General features: G+C 50.2%; 1 protein-coding gene across 3 annotated transcripts in view; it reads right to left on the bottom strand.

Annotated features, from left to right (window-relative positions):
* RNF150 (ring finger protein 150) overlaps positions 1–17,007 on the bottom strand; it is a 245,485-nt gene that overhangs the window by 28,175 nt on the left and 200,303 nt on the right. The window contains exon 7 of one of the 3 annotated variants that reach the window (XM_072755194.1): positions 10,213–10,260. The exons of the other annotated variants lie outside the window; for them this stretch is intronic. Coding sequence (XP_072611295.1) covers positions 10,253–10,260 — 8 coding nt within the window. The 3' untranslated portion in view covers positions 10,213–10,252. Of the gene's footprint in view, positions 1–10,212; positions 10,261–17,007 lie in introns of those variants that run through there. 3 annotated transcript variants of the gene reach the window in all.

The following is a 17,007-nucleotide window of genomic DNA, read 5'->3' as shown; positions in this document are numbered from 1 at the left end:
TGAATCTTGATTTTTTTTTTTTTTTTTAAGGATCACGCTGCAGCTCCTGGGCAGATTACTGATGTCGACGAGTTCCCCTGCCCAGCCCCCTTAGGTTGCTGCATGACGCGTTCATCATTTTGCCACCGTTCCCCAGTAGCACATAACGAAGGAGCACTTTGAACCTGTATTTCTGAAGGGTCTACAGACACAAGCATAGACAGTGTCCCCCAAGTAAGAGGGGCTCTATCGCTGGATAGAGCTTACCATTTGGGCTTCAGTGTTGGTTTTTCTTTTTTCCTGCTTGCAAATAATCTACATGACTATGCCATGGAAAAATAGGTGCCTCACACTATTGTCAAAGTCTCCTGCAACATGGGATGCTTTGCCAATAATGGCAAATAATGGCGCAGACGGGTTAAAAAGCCATAAATCCCCAAATCACATATAATGCACTCATCTGGTGCTGAGCTGAGTTTCCATGGATACCAAGGGACTGTCTTCAATTTTGGGAACTCACAGAGAGAGTAAACTCCCTCACTCCCCCAGGATCTGCAAGCTTGAAAAAAAGTAGCAAGGGTCCTTAAGAACTGGACCTTTGCAGACCCTATTCATTAACCCTTGGAGACCACATCCCAGGCCCCCTTCAATTTTCCTACAGTCTCCTAAGAGAAAAACCTCCGGGAGAGGAGAGCATAGGCAGCGTGAGAGCCGGTTGAGATTTCTGAGACTATTTTTCCTTCAAAACCTTGACAGTAATACCAGCATCAGAGGTGAGCAGAGTTTTCCATTTTACAGCTGCATTTTTGGAGATAGGGTTTCTACAAGAGGGGGATACATACCTAGGCACTGAGAGAATCTTGGAAGTAGAAGATGAGTGTATCGTAAGCACAGACACGCATCGATGTAAAGGTAAAGTCCCAACGGTAAGACTCAGAGGGTAAAAACATACTTAAAGAAATCAGCTATGTACATAATGAGAGCTCATACTTCCACGTGTTCCATAACCGTTAATGTTCATAAAGGTAAAGAAGTCTTTTTTTTTTCTTTATTTATGATAGTCACAGAGAGAGAGAGAGGCAGAGACACAGGCAGAGGGAGAAACAGGCTCCATGCACCGGGAGCCTGACGTGGGATTCGATCCCGGGTCTCGAGGATCGCGCCCTGGGCCAAAGGCAGGCGCCAAACCGCTGCGCCACCCAGGGATCCCAAGGTAAAGAAGTCTTAAAAAGAAAGAGTTTCTACCATTATTACCTCCTTCCAAGTATGGATGACCCTCGAACAACACAGAGGATAGGGGCGCTGACCCCATGCAGTCAAGTGTCTAAGCATAACTCTTGACTCCTTCCAAACTGAACTACGAAGAGCCTACTGTTGACCCGAAGCCTTACTGATAACGTAAACCCTTGATTAATAAACACTTTCCCTGTGATAAGTATTATATACTGCATTCCCATAACAAGGGTAGAGAAAAGAAATGTTTTAAGAAAATCATAAGGAAAATACATTTATAGTAATGAACCGTATTTATTGAAAAGTATCTGCATATAAGTGGACCCATGCACCTCAGACCCATGTTGTTCAAGAGTCAACTGTATTCAGCTCCCCAAACAGATTTTCTTTTCTTTTTAAAAATATTTTTAAGATCTTACTTATTTATTCATGAGAGATACAGAGAGAGAGGCAGAGACACAGGCAGAGGGAGAAGCAGGCTCCCCGAGAGGAGTCTGATGCGGAATTCGATCCCGGGACCTCGGGGTCACGCCCTGAGCCGAAGGGAGATGCTCAACTCACCTAGGCGTCCCCCCAAACATATTTTCTACATTGTGTCTTGGACAGAAGATAATGCTGCTTAGCTGTTACCAACTAATTAGTGCTCTGTGCAGATCTTAGCTGCCCTAAATCCGAAGGAACTATAAAATACAGCCTTGTTGCCTTACCCTTTTCAGCAGTTGATGTTATGACACTAAAGACCTCTTTCCTCAATAAAGCTACAGAGTGGAGAAAACCAATTATGATTCTTTCCAAATTCATCCTTTACTCTACTGGATCAAGGACTTGAGTATCTCAGGAGTGTTCAAGTATTTTCTCTACAGAAAGTACTTCCTTTTACCAGGAGGGGACTCTAGAGTTACTGCTTATGCTCCACATGTAGAAGAATGCCTATAACACAGGGTGTTGGTCACAAATCAGGTCTACAATGTCTCATGAGCAAAGAAACTCTTATTTTCATAATAAAAAGGCAGCGGTCTCTGGCTCATAGGGCAATGCTGGATGCCAGGATCAAATCTCCATCAAGATCACAAACAAGGCGAGACCGAGTAAAAATATACTTAGATTTCCTATTGATCCCACTGGTTGGGATCAGTGTCATTAGGGACTAGTGGGTATGGACGGACAACGGGGGATTTATGAATAAGGATCCACCCGAGGGCCAATCGCACAAAATGGCACCCAAGTGTGTTCAGTTGGGAAGGTTTCAAGGCTGAGTCAATAAGAAAGAGGTCAAGTTAGTTGGGTTCAAGAGAATGTTCGGACTCCAGTGCCCCTGAATAAAATTAATACCAGGGTAGACAGACAAAATGTAAATGGATTGTAGGGATAAGACGACCCAGGGTGTGCAAGCTGACGTGGGTCTGTTCTCCCTGGGCAGGCGTTCTGGGGTCGCAGCACTAGTCTTCAGACTCTAGTTTTAGCAAAAATATCATTCAAGAAGCCTGATAATAACTCCACTACAGGATATTTACCCAAAGAAAATAAAAACAGTAATTTGAAAAAAGATCTATGCACCCCTATGGTCATGGTAACATTATTTACAATAGTCAAGATACGGAGCGGCCTCCAGGTAAGACAAATGGACGAGGAAGGTGTGGTGAATGTACACACGATGGACTCTGGAGCAGCCATAAGAGGCTGGGATCGTGGCATCTGCGACCTCCAAGGCGGACCCAGAGGGTATTAACGCTGAGTGAGTAAGTCAGGCCGAGAGACAAAGCCAAATGAGTGAAGAGACACAAAGCAGAGTGAGGTCTGTAAACACAGAGAACAGACCGATGGGTGGGGAGGGTGGCGGGGGGATGGGAGGACGGGGTGAAGGGGAGATCAGGCTTCCAGCCAGGGAAGCCTTCCCTCCTCCCTTCCACTTTAGCCACACGAGAGAACACTTTTGGATGCTTTACGGAGCCGACACTTCCCCAAGGAGTTTGGTTACGTTTCATCCCGCGAGCTGGGTCGTGAAGTGCTTGCACTTCACAGGTGAGGGAACCGAGGCACAGAGACGTGGGGCCCAAGGCAGGGCCTCGGCTTAGCGCGGTGGCCGGGCAGGAAACCTTCGGATCACTGCCTGCTGTCTAATGAGGACCCGCCCTCACCTCCCAGCACCTGTACCACTTGGGGCCTCATCGGGGGAAGGCGGCACTTGCACGAGTGTCGGACGGAGGCCCACCCAACTGTCACTTGGCTGGAAGTGGGTCCATCCGTCGCAGGGCACCGGTGCTAGGGTGCTAGGGATATGCTGCCTAGAACGAAGGGCTCCTACTTGCAGGGGTGCATCTTCCCCTTCGGGGTATTGGGGAGCCGTTCGGTCCATTAACGGTACAGCGATTCATAGATTGGTTGGGGATGCTGTTCCCCGTGTGCCAGGCCGACGTGGAACCGCGGTCTCATCTTCAGGAGCCATAGGTGGAGAGTCACCGCCGGCCACCTCCGTTCTCCCTGCGGAGACGTGGTGAAGCGCCCTGACACAGAGTGGATGGCACCGCGTGACACACGCACGCACGTGGGCTGGCATGTGCGGATGCCACCTACACGTGGGCTGTGTGTGCACGCGGGGGTCCTGCCTGGGGCACACGCGCACTCTGGGGCACGCGGGTGTGAGTGTGCGTGTGTGTCCCCGGCCTCCGCTGGCGCACGCACGTGCACACCCTACCTGGGACGCTAAACCGATGCTAGACTTCGATCCCCAAATCCAGTTTCCTAATTAACTCCGTATTGAAACAACAGTTGCCGTGTCATTACGGTATTACGTTTCCTTGAAAAAAACTCAGGCCGTTGCTCCTGTTGCACGGCAGGAATTTAAGTGCAGCCAACACTCACTCTCCTGTGCCGACAGCTCTGATTTAGGCGTGAGTCTTTATTTATATGAATGGGGTTTGACAAAAATTTCTTGGAATGAGCTGTAGTCTGCAAACCTGCTAATGGCTTCTCCCCGCAGGGACGGTGGTCCCCAGTGGGGGTGGACCGCGCATGCTGCCTGGAGCACGGACAGTGGCACCGCGGGAGTTACCAACGCTATTATTTCAATGAGGCCTAACAGGACAATTCGAAACTGTGACTGTTCTTTAGACCTCAGTGTTTGCCTTGAAACTGTCCCTAAATTTGTGGTTACAGAGCTGCGGTGGGCTGCAGAGGACACGGTCTTGCACTGAGGCGCTGTCACGACTCGGGTCAGGCTAGTCACACCCCCAGGGAAGGAGGCCCGGGGTGGCCGCTGCTTCCCACTCTTGTGTATAAAACCTTGCTGTGGGGCAGCCCGGGGGGCTCAGCGGTTTAGCACCTGCCTTCAGCCCAGGGCGTGATCCTGGGGTCCCATGTCGGGCTCCCTGCATGGAGCCTGCTTCTCCCTCCGCCTGTGTCTCTCATGAATAAATAAATAAAATCTTAAAAAAAAAACAAAAAACAAAAAACCTTGCCATGTTTAAATGGTAGCTACTCCCCAAAGCATTGTCAGAAGCATTCTCAGGACTGAGCTCACCCCCAGCTCGCGTGACAACAGTTTGCTTCCTCTGCCCACAGCGGTCCTGGGGAATCCCCAAAGTCTGTTCCCTGGTGGTCCTGGTGATGAGCCGAGGCCCCCGGGGTTGGTGGTGGTGCGTGAGCGTGTGCACACCGTGTCCGGGTGTCTGCGTGTGCGTACGTGTGCGTGCAGAAAACCTCGCGTGCTCCCGCCCCGGTGTGTGTGCTCTGTGGGAAGCCTCTGGAGTGAGGAGGATGGAGAGTCGTCCCCCCCTCCACCCGCCCCGTCCAGGCCTACACCCTCAACCAGACCCATGTGGCCTAACTGATCGCTCCACCGCCGGGGAGGAGCCTTGGGCCACAGGTGTTTTCTTCTCTCTCCAAGTTTCCCTGCAAGTTATCCCCAAAGGGCGTGGGGGGGGGGGGCGGGAAGCACAGTGAGGACCGCCCAGGAGAAGCCGGTGAGCTAGAGATTTCTGTATTTTAAAGGTCTCCCAGGGGATTTTCTGTGCGGGCGTATGGCGCCCACTTGCTAAAAACTCAGAGGCTCACATAACGGGCACCTCCAAAATTTTTGCTCTACGCTGTTCCCCGGCTTAGCGACTCTGACATCACTTGTTAATCCACAAATCGATCACCCGCAGGTCTGTATGCTCAAAACACTACCCTCTACGGCCATTTGTAGGGCTGCAGTCTGTTGAGCACGAAGCAGGGTCGTGTGCGGAGAGTCACAGCGATGGCTTTCCAGGACCCGACACCAATGCACTGCTGATCGCTGGGTGGGCCACCCAGGAACGATCCCGAGGACCTGTGCGCTTTCTCTGCAAATGGTGTTGGAAGGATCCTCATTATTTCCTACGAGATCACGGCAATAAGGACACAGTTTACGACCCCGCAGCGCTCCGACGATCAGTTAGGGAGGAAGAGAATGCAGTTCTGGCTCAGGAGGTGAAGCGATTCTGGTAATTGAGAAAGAGCAAGGCAAGGTCGATTTTCCTCACCGCAGGCGAACGGTGTAGGATACAACTAGAGCTCCTGGGCCTGGGAGTCTATCCCAGAGAAAGGTGCTTTGTCGGTATTTTTATGATATCGGGGCATTCCGGTTGCCCCGACGGGCATCTGCGATGTAGCTGTCCTCGCCGTCGTCGCGGAGCAGTGGCGTGCGGGTGGCACCAAGGACACCTCCCCCTACGGGGCACCAGGCACTGAACCGGCAGCTACGCGTTCATGGATCCCTTTCGCCCCTCAAGAAACCAGGGAGGTGGATTTTATCTGAATGATTTTCAAGGAAACTGAGGCCCAGGGATGGTGAAGCAGTTGGGGCCACAGCTCCCGGCTCAGCGGGCGGCCGGGATCCAAGCCCAGAGATGCCCGGTGATGCCAAAGGCACCTGGTCCCCCCCAAGTCCGTCTTAGCTCTCGGTAGGGTCATCCCCGCTCCTCGTGGACAAACATAAAATAGTAAGAGCAGCGCCAACGGCGTCAAACAAAAAGTGAAGAGCTTCCTTAGGCCGTGCTGGCGTCTGGCCCTTGGCTGTGCCACTTCCAGGGCTTCTGCAGGGAGCGCCGCGTGCTGAGGCGGGGCCCTTTGTCCCCCCCACCCCCCCGCCCCGTTGCTGTTTCTGCCTCGGTGGCTCTCTGCTGCCTGCAAGCCCCCACTGCCGCTGGGTAGTCCCGTATCAATAACAATAAATAATAAATCATCGATCCATTTGCACGAGGCATTAGTTCCCCCTCGTTCCTTGGGGTGGGGCATCAGCATTTGTGCTGTGACCCCCAGGGAGGGTCAGGGAGTCATCCCTGAGCTATAGGGAGGCTCGTCCTTGGCTGTCTGGGTCCAGCTCGAGCATCCTTGGAAGAACAGAGCTACTCTTGTCATTAGCAGACAAAATACAAAACTGGATCATGATGTAGTCTCTTCTTCTAGCTATTGCTTTTGTTGATTTCTTTAAGACTCTTTAGCATATTCATTCATTCATTCATTCATTCATTCAATGAATGCTTGCTGAGTCTAACGTTATGCCATCAACTGTGCTGGATTTGGGGACGTGAGGATGAGAAGCCACAGTCCAAACCTTTTAAGGTCTGATCAATTCAGTGGGGTAACAGATGCTTGCTTTCTTTACTTACTTTCTTTTTTAAGATTTTATTTATTTATTCATGAGAGACACAGGAAGAGAGAGAGGCAGAGACACAGGCAGAGGGAGAAGCAGGCTCCATGCAGGGAGCCCGACGTGGGACTGGATCCCAGGACCCCAGGGTCATGCCCTGGGCCAGAGGCAGATGCTGCACTGCTGACCCTGCACCCCCGGGGCCCCTGCCAGGTACTTTCTTAAGAAACCGTATTGCTTGGAAGAAGATTGTTCCAAGGGGAGCGCCGGCTTCTGCGTGGGGGGGGCGGATGAGGTGCTCCTGACAGATGCACGCGGCCTGGCAGATGACGGAGAGGCATCGGGGGCAGGGCGCCGGGAGCCACCAGCGGCCTGGTAGCTCTGAGTGCCACCTGCCAGCTGTGGGGGACGGTAGTTAAAGCCCAGAAAGAGCTACGCCGCCGCCAGATGCTCCAGGATTTGTTTAGGTATCAGCCTGCCGGAGACATAGCCCATAGGTGATAGAAATGTTTTGAGCAAAACAGTGACAGGATCAGATCTCTGTCGATGGTTATCCAGGAAGCGGGGTGAGGGCACAGCCTGGGTGGGGGGGATGCTGAGGCTGGAAATGGCGACGGGTAGGCTGGGAGGACGGCGAGGTCGGGGGCGAAGGTCTTGGATCACAGCAGCGGCAGAGGGAGGTCGTCCATGGGCAGGTGTTTAGGAGGCACTGAACATGCGGTGACTGTCTTGCAACAGGGGGACATAGGGTGCAAAGAGCACAGGGAATCCCAGCTTACTGGCCTGAGCACTAGGAAGTGACTTGAAAAAACTGTGGCCAGGGGTGCCTGGGGGCTCAGGGGTTGAGCATCTCCCTGCAGCTCAGGGCGTGACCCCGGGGTCCAGGATCGAGTCCCACGTCGGGCTCCCTGCATGGAGCCTGCTTCTCCCTCTGCCTGTGTCTCTGCCTCTCTCTGTGTCTCTCATGAATAAACAAAACATGAAATCTTAAAAAAAAAAAAAACAACTGTGGCCACTGCTTCTATAATAAACCTATACACGCACATATTGCAAATCTAACACAAATGTAGCATGCAAAAGAAAAAGGAAACCCTCTTGAAAGTTTCGCACCGCGCACGTGTGCTGAAGCAAAGCGGGCCGTGCCAGGACATTGCTTTTCACTGTGGTAAAAAACTCCACTTAGGTGGGGGCGGGGGGATGCTAACACACAGCGTCTGCGGAATTAGTGAACTCCGTCTTCGGTGGCATGTCAACGGGCCCTTTTCGTTTTTCCTGATCTTTAAATTTGATTTTAAAATCAATTTTTTTTTCATGATAGAACATAGTTTAACAAGACAAATGGGATTTTATCTTTTCATCGTTCTCAGATGAATTGTTGCTCTGCTATTTTTTTTTTTTTTTTAATATCTGAGTGATCTTCTCAGTGTCTGAAAATCCCTGTTTCTCACGGGGTCTGTTCCGACAGTTCCTCTTGCCATATCATCTCCCTTGTAAGGACACAAATTAGAGCTTCCCGAATTCTGTGTTCTGAGTTATCTTGGTTTCTTGGGATTTCTCTTTGTTTTTATTTGTTGTGGCGTCTCTCCCAGATTGGGTGCCTTCTCTCACCCTCTAGCCATCCTTGCCCTCCGCTCCTACGTAGCGAGGAGCCACTCTGATTAAGCACCCACGGGTGGGGCTTGCAACTGGGAGGAGAGCTTGCTATGGGCTCAAGACCACCAGGGGGTGGCTCAGGATGGAGGAGGGCAGCGGGGGGGCCGAAGCGTTCTTGACATGGTCTATCCCCAGATCTTCTTTGGAGCACCACTCCTTCCCCGGGCCTTCCGGGGCATCTGGTGCCCTGTATCTTGAGGATCCCCAGGGTTCTGAGTGCGACACTGCATGTTTCTCATCAGCATCTTCCTTTGGAGGCACTTAGAGTTCATCTTTATCCACTTTGCTAAGTGAATCTCCACTCATTTGTCACCCAGCATTTGTTGGCCTATTGTCTACTGTGCTCTTTGCTCTGCTCTTAGTGCCCATGTGGAGGTTTTTTTTTCTTTTTTTAAGATTTTTAAAATCTATTTATTCATGAGAGACACACACAGAGAGAGAGAGAGAGAGAGAGAGAGGCAGAGACACAGGCAGAGGGAGAGGCAGGTTCCATGCAGAGAGCCCGGACGTGGGACTCGATCCCGGGTCTCCAGGATCACGCCCTGGGGTAAAGGCGGTGCTAAACTGTTGAGCCACCCGGGGATCCCCCTCCATGTGGGTTTATACCTCTTATAAACCGTTCGGTGGGACTTTGTTAGGTAGCAGAGATAAACCTCTTTCATGCGTAGGCAGAAATCTCAAGTTGATTCCAGGTGGTTCCTTTACCAGGACCAGTCCTGACGCCCTCGACTTTTCATCCACTTCCCACGGGCATGATTTAACTGGATTTTTAACTATGTTACTATTAGTCTGGAATAAATGAGCTTTCCTGGCGTTTCTCTGCAGGGAACCGGTGTAACTCTGTGGTCCAGTACTGGAAAGGCAATTTGGCCAATGCAGGAATTCAACTTAGCTCCTCTGCTTCAGTTTTTCCTTTTGGGGTAGATTAGATGTCACTACTTGCTTCTGCTGCACCGGAACATTATGAAGACGGAACAAGATATGGTGGATGAATCATGCTTTGGGACCTTAGGAAGAAAGGATTCCTTCCTGCCAGGAGAGAGCAAGCCTCAACTCCCTGGAAGAGGATATTAAGATTTCTTACTCCTACTACTTTAATAGTTAATTATTAAACTAAGTGCCGCCCTACAAAACACGTTTCTGCCTCATAGTTTCTAACAGACGGAAATCTAATTTTTAGCATTCAGCTTGTTAACCAATTGAACTAAATCCTTTAATAAAACATCTGGCACTTAAATATTTCAGTGGCAAGTAAAACAGAGTCTCGTTCTAAAATATTTAGGTGAACTGGAGCTTTTCTTAGGTGATTATCAGTTATTTCTGTTAAAATTGCGTGAGGGATACATGAATGGAGCAACGCAGTGTGCCTGCCCTGGGATGGGGGGCGGGGGCCCAAGGGAGAGATTTTCTTCCTCAATTTGAGACCGAAAACTCTGAATGTGGTATCTGGGCCTCAGCACCCTCATTTGTTAAATGGAAATAATGCCACTTCCAAAAGACGTTACAGGGCTTTTCCTTTCTTTCTTTCTTTCTTTCTTTCTTTCTTTCTTTCTTTCTTTCTTTCTTTCTTTCTTTCTTCTTTCTTTCTTCTTTTCTTTTCATTCTTTTTTTCTTTTCTTTCTTTCTCTTTCTCCTTTTTTCTTTCTTCTTTCTTTCTTTCTTTCTTTCTTTCTTTCTTTCTTTCTTTCTTTCTTTCTTCTTTCTTTCTTCTCTCCCTCTCTTTCTCTCCATCTTTCTCTCTCTCTCTTTCTCTCTCTCTCTTTCTTTCTTTCTTAACTACTTCCCTAAGAGAAAATGAGGATATATATGGTATCAACTGTAAAAATAAAAAGCATTATAAATACACCAAAACTGTATGTATAGTTAGAACTAAACACCGAACTGTGTATTCCTATGTGTTATCAATACCTGAACACAGGTACCTCACACCCACACCCCTATCCGTTGAAGAAATTCAATGCTTTTTTCCAAGTATTGCTTCCCGTTGCATAGCATCGATATTAAAGCAGAATCAAGAGTCGCTCCGCCTAGTATTTTGCTTTCCGTGCCATGCCACCATAACCATCATTTAAAAAAATCCCCACTGAAACGAACTAGGGGTGGTGGAAGGGGAGGTGGGTGGGGGGTGGGGGTGACTGGGTGGCAGGCACTGAGGGGGGCACTTGATGGGATGAGCACTGGGTGTTATTCTATATGTTGGCAAATTGAACACCAATAAAAAATAAATTTATAAAAAAAAATCCCCACTAAAGGCTGTATAAGAGCCGGGTAGGTAGTGCCTAAGAGCTCCTGCGAGGAGATGGCTGTGACATTCTGGGTCCAGGCTGCACTGTGTAGGGGTTCCCAAGGGAACCGGGGCTCGGACAGTATTGGTCCAGCCATCTATGCCCATTGTCTTTCCAAACGCTCATCTGATTCGAGGAGATACTGCACCTCCTAAGACCCTCTTCCGTCCCAGAAAACGTGGCAGTGGGGAGAGAGCTTGGGGTACAGTCCCCTGCTAGTTGGCCTCGTGGTGCTGGAAGGGGTTGGACGGCAAGAAGAGCCTGCAAGTGAGAATGCAAGATCTTGACTGAGCCTTTCTCAGTGGGCCTTGCAAGGGTGCCAAGAGGGAGTCTAATTTTAATCACAGAGTTATGGAACTAGAAAGGATTTTAGAAATCATCTGCTCCGGGTACCCGGGTGGCTCAGTGGGTTAGGTATCCAATTCTTGGGTTTTGTCTCAGGTCGCGGTCTCATGGGTCGTGGGATCGAGCTGACCCATGTCCAGCTCCTCACCCAGTGGGGAGTCTGCTTGAGGATTCCATCTGCCCCCCCACTCACATATGCTCACACCCACACACACACACTCTCTCTCTAAAATAAATACATCTTAAAGAAAAGAAAAAATAAATATTATTTGCTCATTGAGGGAATGCAAGTGCAGAGGCTGAGTGACTTGCCCAAGGTCATACAGCTAATCGGAGGCCACATCAGGACTAAGGCCCAAATTTCTCCCCTTGAGCTAGTGGTATTTCCCTTATGCCATCTTACCTCAAGCAGCTCCAGTCATGGCCTGGTAGTTACTTTTTTTTTTTTTTTTTGTCTGTACCACTGAATTTCATTTCTCGACTATTTTGACTTATGGTACCCTGTGATTCTGAATTTCCCGAGCCCATTCTTAGGTCACTCAAAAGGCATTTTCAGCTGTTCCCGCTCTCTTAATTCTGAGTAATTGGAATTTCCTCGCGATACGCTTTAGAACTGAAATGCAAAGAGAAATGTTATCTTAGTTGCCCTCCGTGCTACTCAAATATGGAAAAAATGCTGACCTGCCAATTGTGTTTCCTGCCATCAGTGGCCACATCCCGCTGAGATCCACGTTCAGCGTGACGCTGTCTGGCAAAATGCAGGGCTGCCCAAGAACAGCTGCTGAGCTGCGACACTCGCCCAAAGCCGGACGGCACGGGGAGAAAGCCATCCAGCTGGAGATGCTGCTCTCAGTGAGTAGCTCAGAGCATCTGAGACACGTTCCCAGAAGTGGATGCATTCGGTCTGCTTTCAGGGTTCCTGAAAGCCCGGGTTCCTTTGTTTCAGGCAGTTAGGTTTCTTCTGAGTGGATGGTGTGTCATGCCCGGGCTGAGTGCTCCAAGCGGCGATATATCTGTGGTCTAAGTGGATTAATTCTCTCTCAGGCTGTTTGCAAATCTACAGGTCCTCGGTGCTTCCTGGCAGAGGCACCAGATGCCCAAGACAGGAAAACCCTGGGAGCCTGGCCCTGAGTGGGCTCTCTTGGGTTGGCAAATGTTTTTAATCAAGGAGAACCGTTATTGTGGAAAATCTGGTGGCTGGTGGATTGGGCGGTTGCCATCTGGGTCACCTGATGACCGAGGCATGTGCTCATCACAAAGATCTCTCCTCTTCACAACAGCCGTCTCTCTGCTGAAGCTGTCCTTGAGCTGGGGAGCTGGATGGCTCAGAGACCGGGGGGGGGGGGGCTGATTGCTCCAGGGACCTGGCCCACGAGGAGCCATGGCGATGACTGGGGGGAGCAGTATCGCAGTTTGCAGACGCTTTGTTCTGTATCAGAGTGGTCCACCGAGGCTGCACTATCTCCTGAAGGGGAGATGCCAGGGGGTCTAAACTCTGAGATGGCTGGCTGGCTGATTCTGCTGTCCGCCACAATGGAATATCCTCATAAATCATTAAAAAATTTTTTTTTAATGAATGAGAGATACAGAGAGGGAGAGAGGGAGGCAGAGACCCAGGCAGAGGGAGAAGCAGGCTCCCTGCAAGGGCCCGATGTGGGACTCGATCCCGGGTCTCCAGGATCAGGCCCTGGGCTTAAGGCGGCGCTAAACCACTGAGCACTGGGGCTGCCCTATCCTCATAAATCAAAGCAACCATCTTCCCAGGGCTAATGTGAATCTCACGGACACCAGGGGAGATCATTGTCATTGCTGATGCCAGCCAGCATATTTATCCAGGGTCAAGGGTAGCGACTTCGCCATTTCAGGCTTTGATGCAAGTCAAAAGGGCGGACGCGGCTACTCACTCTTGTCCTCTCTCATAAACCATGGAAGACCTCGGGTAGATGTGCTTATTTCTGGATGCACCGGCATATTTTGCAGTCATATGAAGCCTGGAAATTGCTGCTTTGCAAATATAGCAGAGCGTAGTTGCACATTTGAAACAGAAACGTGACGCTTATGCCAACCCTCCCTTTTTTCTCTCAGTTGTCTTGACTCAGAGGTTCAAAACCGGGTTCCCTGGAAAATTCCCGAATGCACGGCCTGTCTTGTTTTCACGTCCAGGTTGTGGTCAGAGCAAGGCGAGGGGCGTTTAAAACTTCTGAATGTAGATGTCCGGAGTTCTTCACCAATTGCTCCCCAAATAGTAAACAAAGAACTTAAAAAAAATTGAGTGGATGTCCCCTTTGGCCTAATTTTAAGAGACTGTGTCTCTAGGAATGAAGGATCCTCGGGGAGGCTTCTGCTGAGTCCCTCAAATCAGAGGAAGCAAATCATTCCAGAGACTATACGCGAGTGTCTGAATGAACTTTTTGGAAGTTTTTTTCCATAATTAGGATGGAGTATGTGTCCCTGGAGAGCTCCTGGGAATCGTAGGGGGAGCTGTTAGTGGCATTTCCCCCCCTATAAATGGCTTTTTTCCTGGGCTGCAGTTTCAGCTGTGCTTTAGCAATTATTTTTGTCTCATGGATGCATTTTGAAGAGTTATGAACATATTTTTTTTTTTTCCCCAAAAGGCCGACCCATCTCTAGGTTCTTTGGAAAGAAACCATAGTTAGTAGCCCTCAGGGATAAGACTGTGGTCCCTCCAGTAAAGATCACCAGGATGTTCAGAAATCAATTCTTTTGCACTCAGGGGGCCCTTCCTGACTGTTTCTACTGACGAGGTGGTGGACAGCGAAGAAGCAAGACAGGCCCCCTCCCTCCCCTTTGCTCCCCAGCCCACTGCTGCGTGTATAATGGGTACGAAGGGGAACCTGTTCTGGGATTCTTGACTGCACCACCCATTTTGAGGTAATAAAGACGAGGGAGCAGGAGAGGAAGGCAGAGAAGTGTCTGGGCAGAGAGTGTCCTGCTCAATCCCATCCCTCTAGCAGAAGGGGCAGGGAAGGGCTGGCTCCCCCAACCCGGGCCCAGGGAGGGGTTCCTAGAAGGGAACCCTGGAGGGGATTCTGAAATGCGTCCTTGTAGACAGGACTCCGAGAGAACTGACTTAAGGCTTTGAAAAGGCAAAGGAGACTGTGACTCAGGTCTCTTCCCTGCCCGGGGTGGAGGGTAGAGAGGAGAGGCAGATGGCCCGCGTGAGATCAGGGGCCAGACACGGCTGGACTGGAGAGGACTGTCAGGGCGGGTATGGGGGAGGAGCCAGGGCTGGGGTGGGCTCCACTCGGGCCCTACACACAAGGGCCTAGAGGGTAAAGGCCCTTCCGCAGACAGAGGCTGCAGCGGGGCGGCAGGGGGCCTTGTGAGTAGGCAAGAGGTGCACCCGTCTGTCCCGAGGCATGGGCATTCCAAGGAAGAGGGCCCTGCCAGAGATCTGTGTCGGGACCTGCAGGGACTTTCAGGACTGCCAGTCACCTAGGAGTGAGCCAGGTCCTGGGCCTGCAGGCATTGCCACCCACGGCAGGAGAGCATGATACCCACTCAGTACATTGAAAGTGGCAGAGAGGCCGCAACAAGGATGCATTTTAAACACATCACAAATCGTGTCTGCGTAAAACGCTGGATACGCTGCGCTTCCCCCCCCAGGACCAGAACCGACAGGAAGCTGGGGAAGGCGTCTCCCGGACGAATCCCGTGCCACGCCTCATCTCGACTGGCCAAGTACATAATAATTCGCAGGTAGCGCCTCCTTCTGCGAAGCCTGAAGACCCGGCCTCCCGGGCAGACACATTCCGGCACGTGCCACAGGCACGGGGGCAGCTTGGTGGTGTCTCGATTTGGCCCATCTCCATGTCTCCTTCCAGCTCCCAGCACCCTCCAGGCCTCCCACCCTCCACCCTCCACCCCCTGGGCCGAGTGCTGCCTTTTTCTAGTTGGAGGCAGAAGGAGTGGCAGGTGGGTGACGACCGAGAGACAGTGCAGGACGGCTACGAAGGGCAGTGACTCGATAAGGCAAACGGACGATTTCCTCAAAAAGGAAAGGGAAGGTTTCAGACGGTCCCGAGAAGATGTGGGGCGGCACCGCATGTTTCTGGGGAGCGGTAGTAGAGTCTTCTCCTTCTGCGCCTCTCTCTGGCTCTTGTCTGCAGTCTGCAGCCTCACAGAGCTGTGTGTTTAGCTGTGTCTTCCTCTGATCCTCTTTTCCGTGTGGAGCAAATCCAGGAGCCTGCAGCCTGGGCCCGGGGAGTCAGAGGCCAAGTGCGTTCTGGGTGCAATTCGCAGGGAAAGACCCGCGAGGGACATCTGGGTGTTCATGCAAATGACCCCTTTGCACGAAGATGCAGGAGGAACAGTGTGCGACTGGGGACGGCCACGGGAGGTTGCAAAAGGCAGAAATTCGGAAGCATCGGGTTCATGCATATGAGAACATCCTCCTCCCAAAGGCCGGATTTGCAACGACTTTGGATTTCCTTTGCTATGTCGATGCTTTTCTTTCTTCCCTTTCCCGAGAACTGGAGATGATCCTTTAATGCCAGATTTTCCCCTCTTCACTCTACAGGCAATCTGTTCTACACCTTCCCCCCCTTGAGTGCTGAAATGACTTTTACACGCGTTTGATTGATCACACACCAACGCCATTTGCCAGACAGGAAGAGCGGAGGTAGGGACGGGCATGCGAGTAGGAGCTGTGCACAGTTTTGCTCTTTCAGAGATTTAGAAAAATGGGGGGGAAAGGAATAAATACATGAAAGAAGGGAGCAAGCAACTGTGTTTATTTTCTTCCCTTGTCCATCCTCTGAGTATTGCGAGGCTAAGCATGGAGCTCCGGAGCCAGGGAGTCCTCTGAATGCCAGCCCCACCTGTCACTAGCTAGCACCTCGGGCCGGCCACTCGGACCTCACTGTGCCTCCATTTCTGCATCAGTAAAATGATAATAAAAATCATATTTACCTCCTAGGACTTAAAAGGGTACCTGAGGCACTGTTGATGTGGTGTATTTGATAGCTACTGTTATTCCCTCATTTTCTAGTCATTTTCTGGGTCTGTAGAGATGTGAGGTGGGAAAGGATAATGTAAAGAAAAGTCAGGCCCCACCTCGACTGGGCTCTTTATTTGCAATTTGCGGCAATAGTGCATGCCAACGACACTTCATTCTCCACCCACGTTATTTTTAGACAGCATTAGAGCTGGTTACGACTGCGTTGATGAGAATTTGAATCTTTTCACCCCTTTATTCACACATCCGTGTTTGTTCATTTATGCGTTAGTTATTTGAGTTAGGGCACTAGGCAATTTACAGACCTTTACGAAGCAAAGGATTTTCTCCTTAAGGAATCTAAAGCCGTTCGGTTAAGGGTATAAACGATTAATACCTAATCAGAATGACTGTGTTTGGAATATTCTGTTAAATCCCAACAAATAAAACTAATCGGAAACAAATGGTCGGGGAAAATATTTGGAGAATAAACTCAGTTTCTGCACTGGGACTCTGACATCTCTAGCCCTAGTCCCGTATACCATCAATCTTCCGACTACAGATATGGCCTCAGGCCTCTTGTTTCCTCAAATTTACCAATATCTTCCTTGACAATGACCTGGTATTTCTCCTTCTGTTGAGCAGGAGCCTCCTGCGTCAGGCTTAGACTGAACACATCTACTGAACACCTGCCATGGCCTAAACGCCCTGAGCCTATGTCAGGCACAAAGAGCTTAGGGATTCCGAACTATATGGGTACAGACCATGATTCTATATTTCATTTTTCGGATGTATTTCAGCCCACTAGTTATCCTTGCCATTTGTCATCCGGGCTTTATGGAGATATATGAAGTATGTATCCGCCCTCAAAAATAAGGAATCTCACAGATGACACATTTTCTCTTGAATGTGAAATAATATTTTATGGCAAGGGAAAGGATCCT

The sequence above is a fragment of the Vulpes vulpes genome, chromosome 4, assembly GCF_048418805.1.
Source record: "Vulpes vulpes isolate BD-2025 chromosome 4, VulVul3, whole genome shotgun sequence".
Taxonomy (NCBI): Eukaryota; Metazoa; Chordata; class Mammalia; order Carnivora; family Canidae; genus Vulpes; species Vulpes vulpes.
Note: the sequence above shows the minus strand (reverse complement) of the source record. Positions and strands in the feature narration are given on the sequence as shown.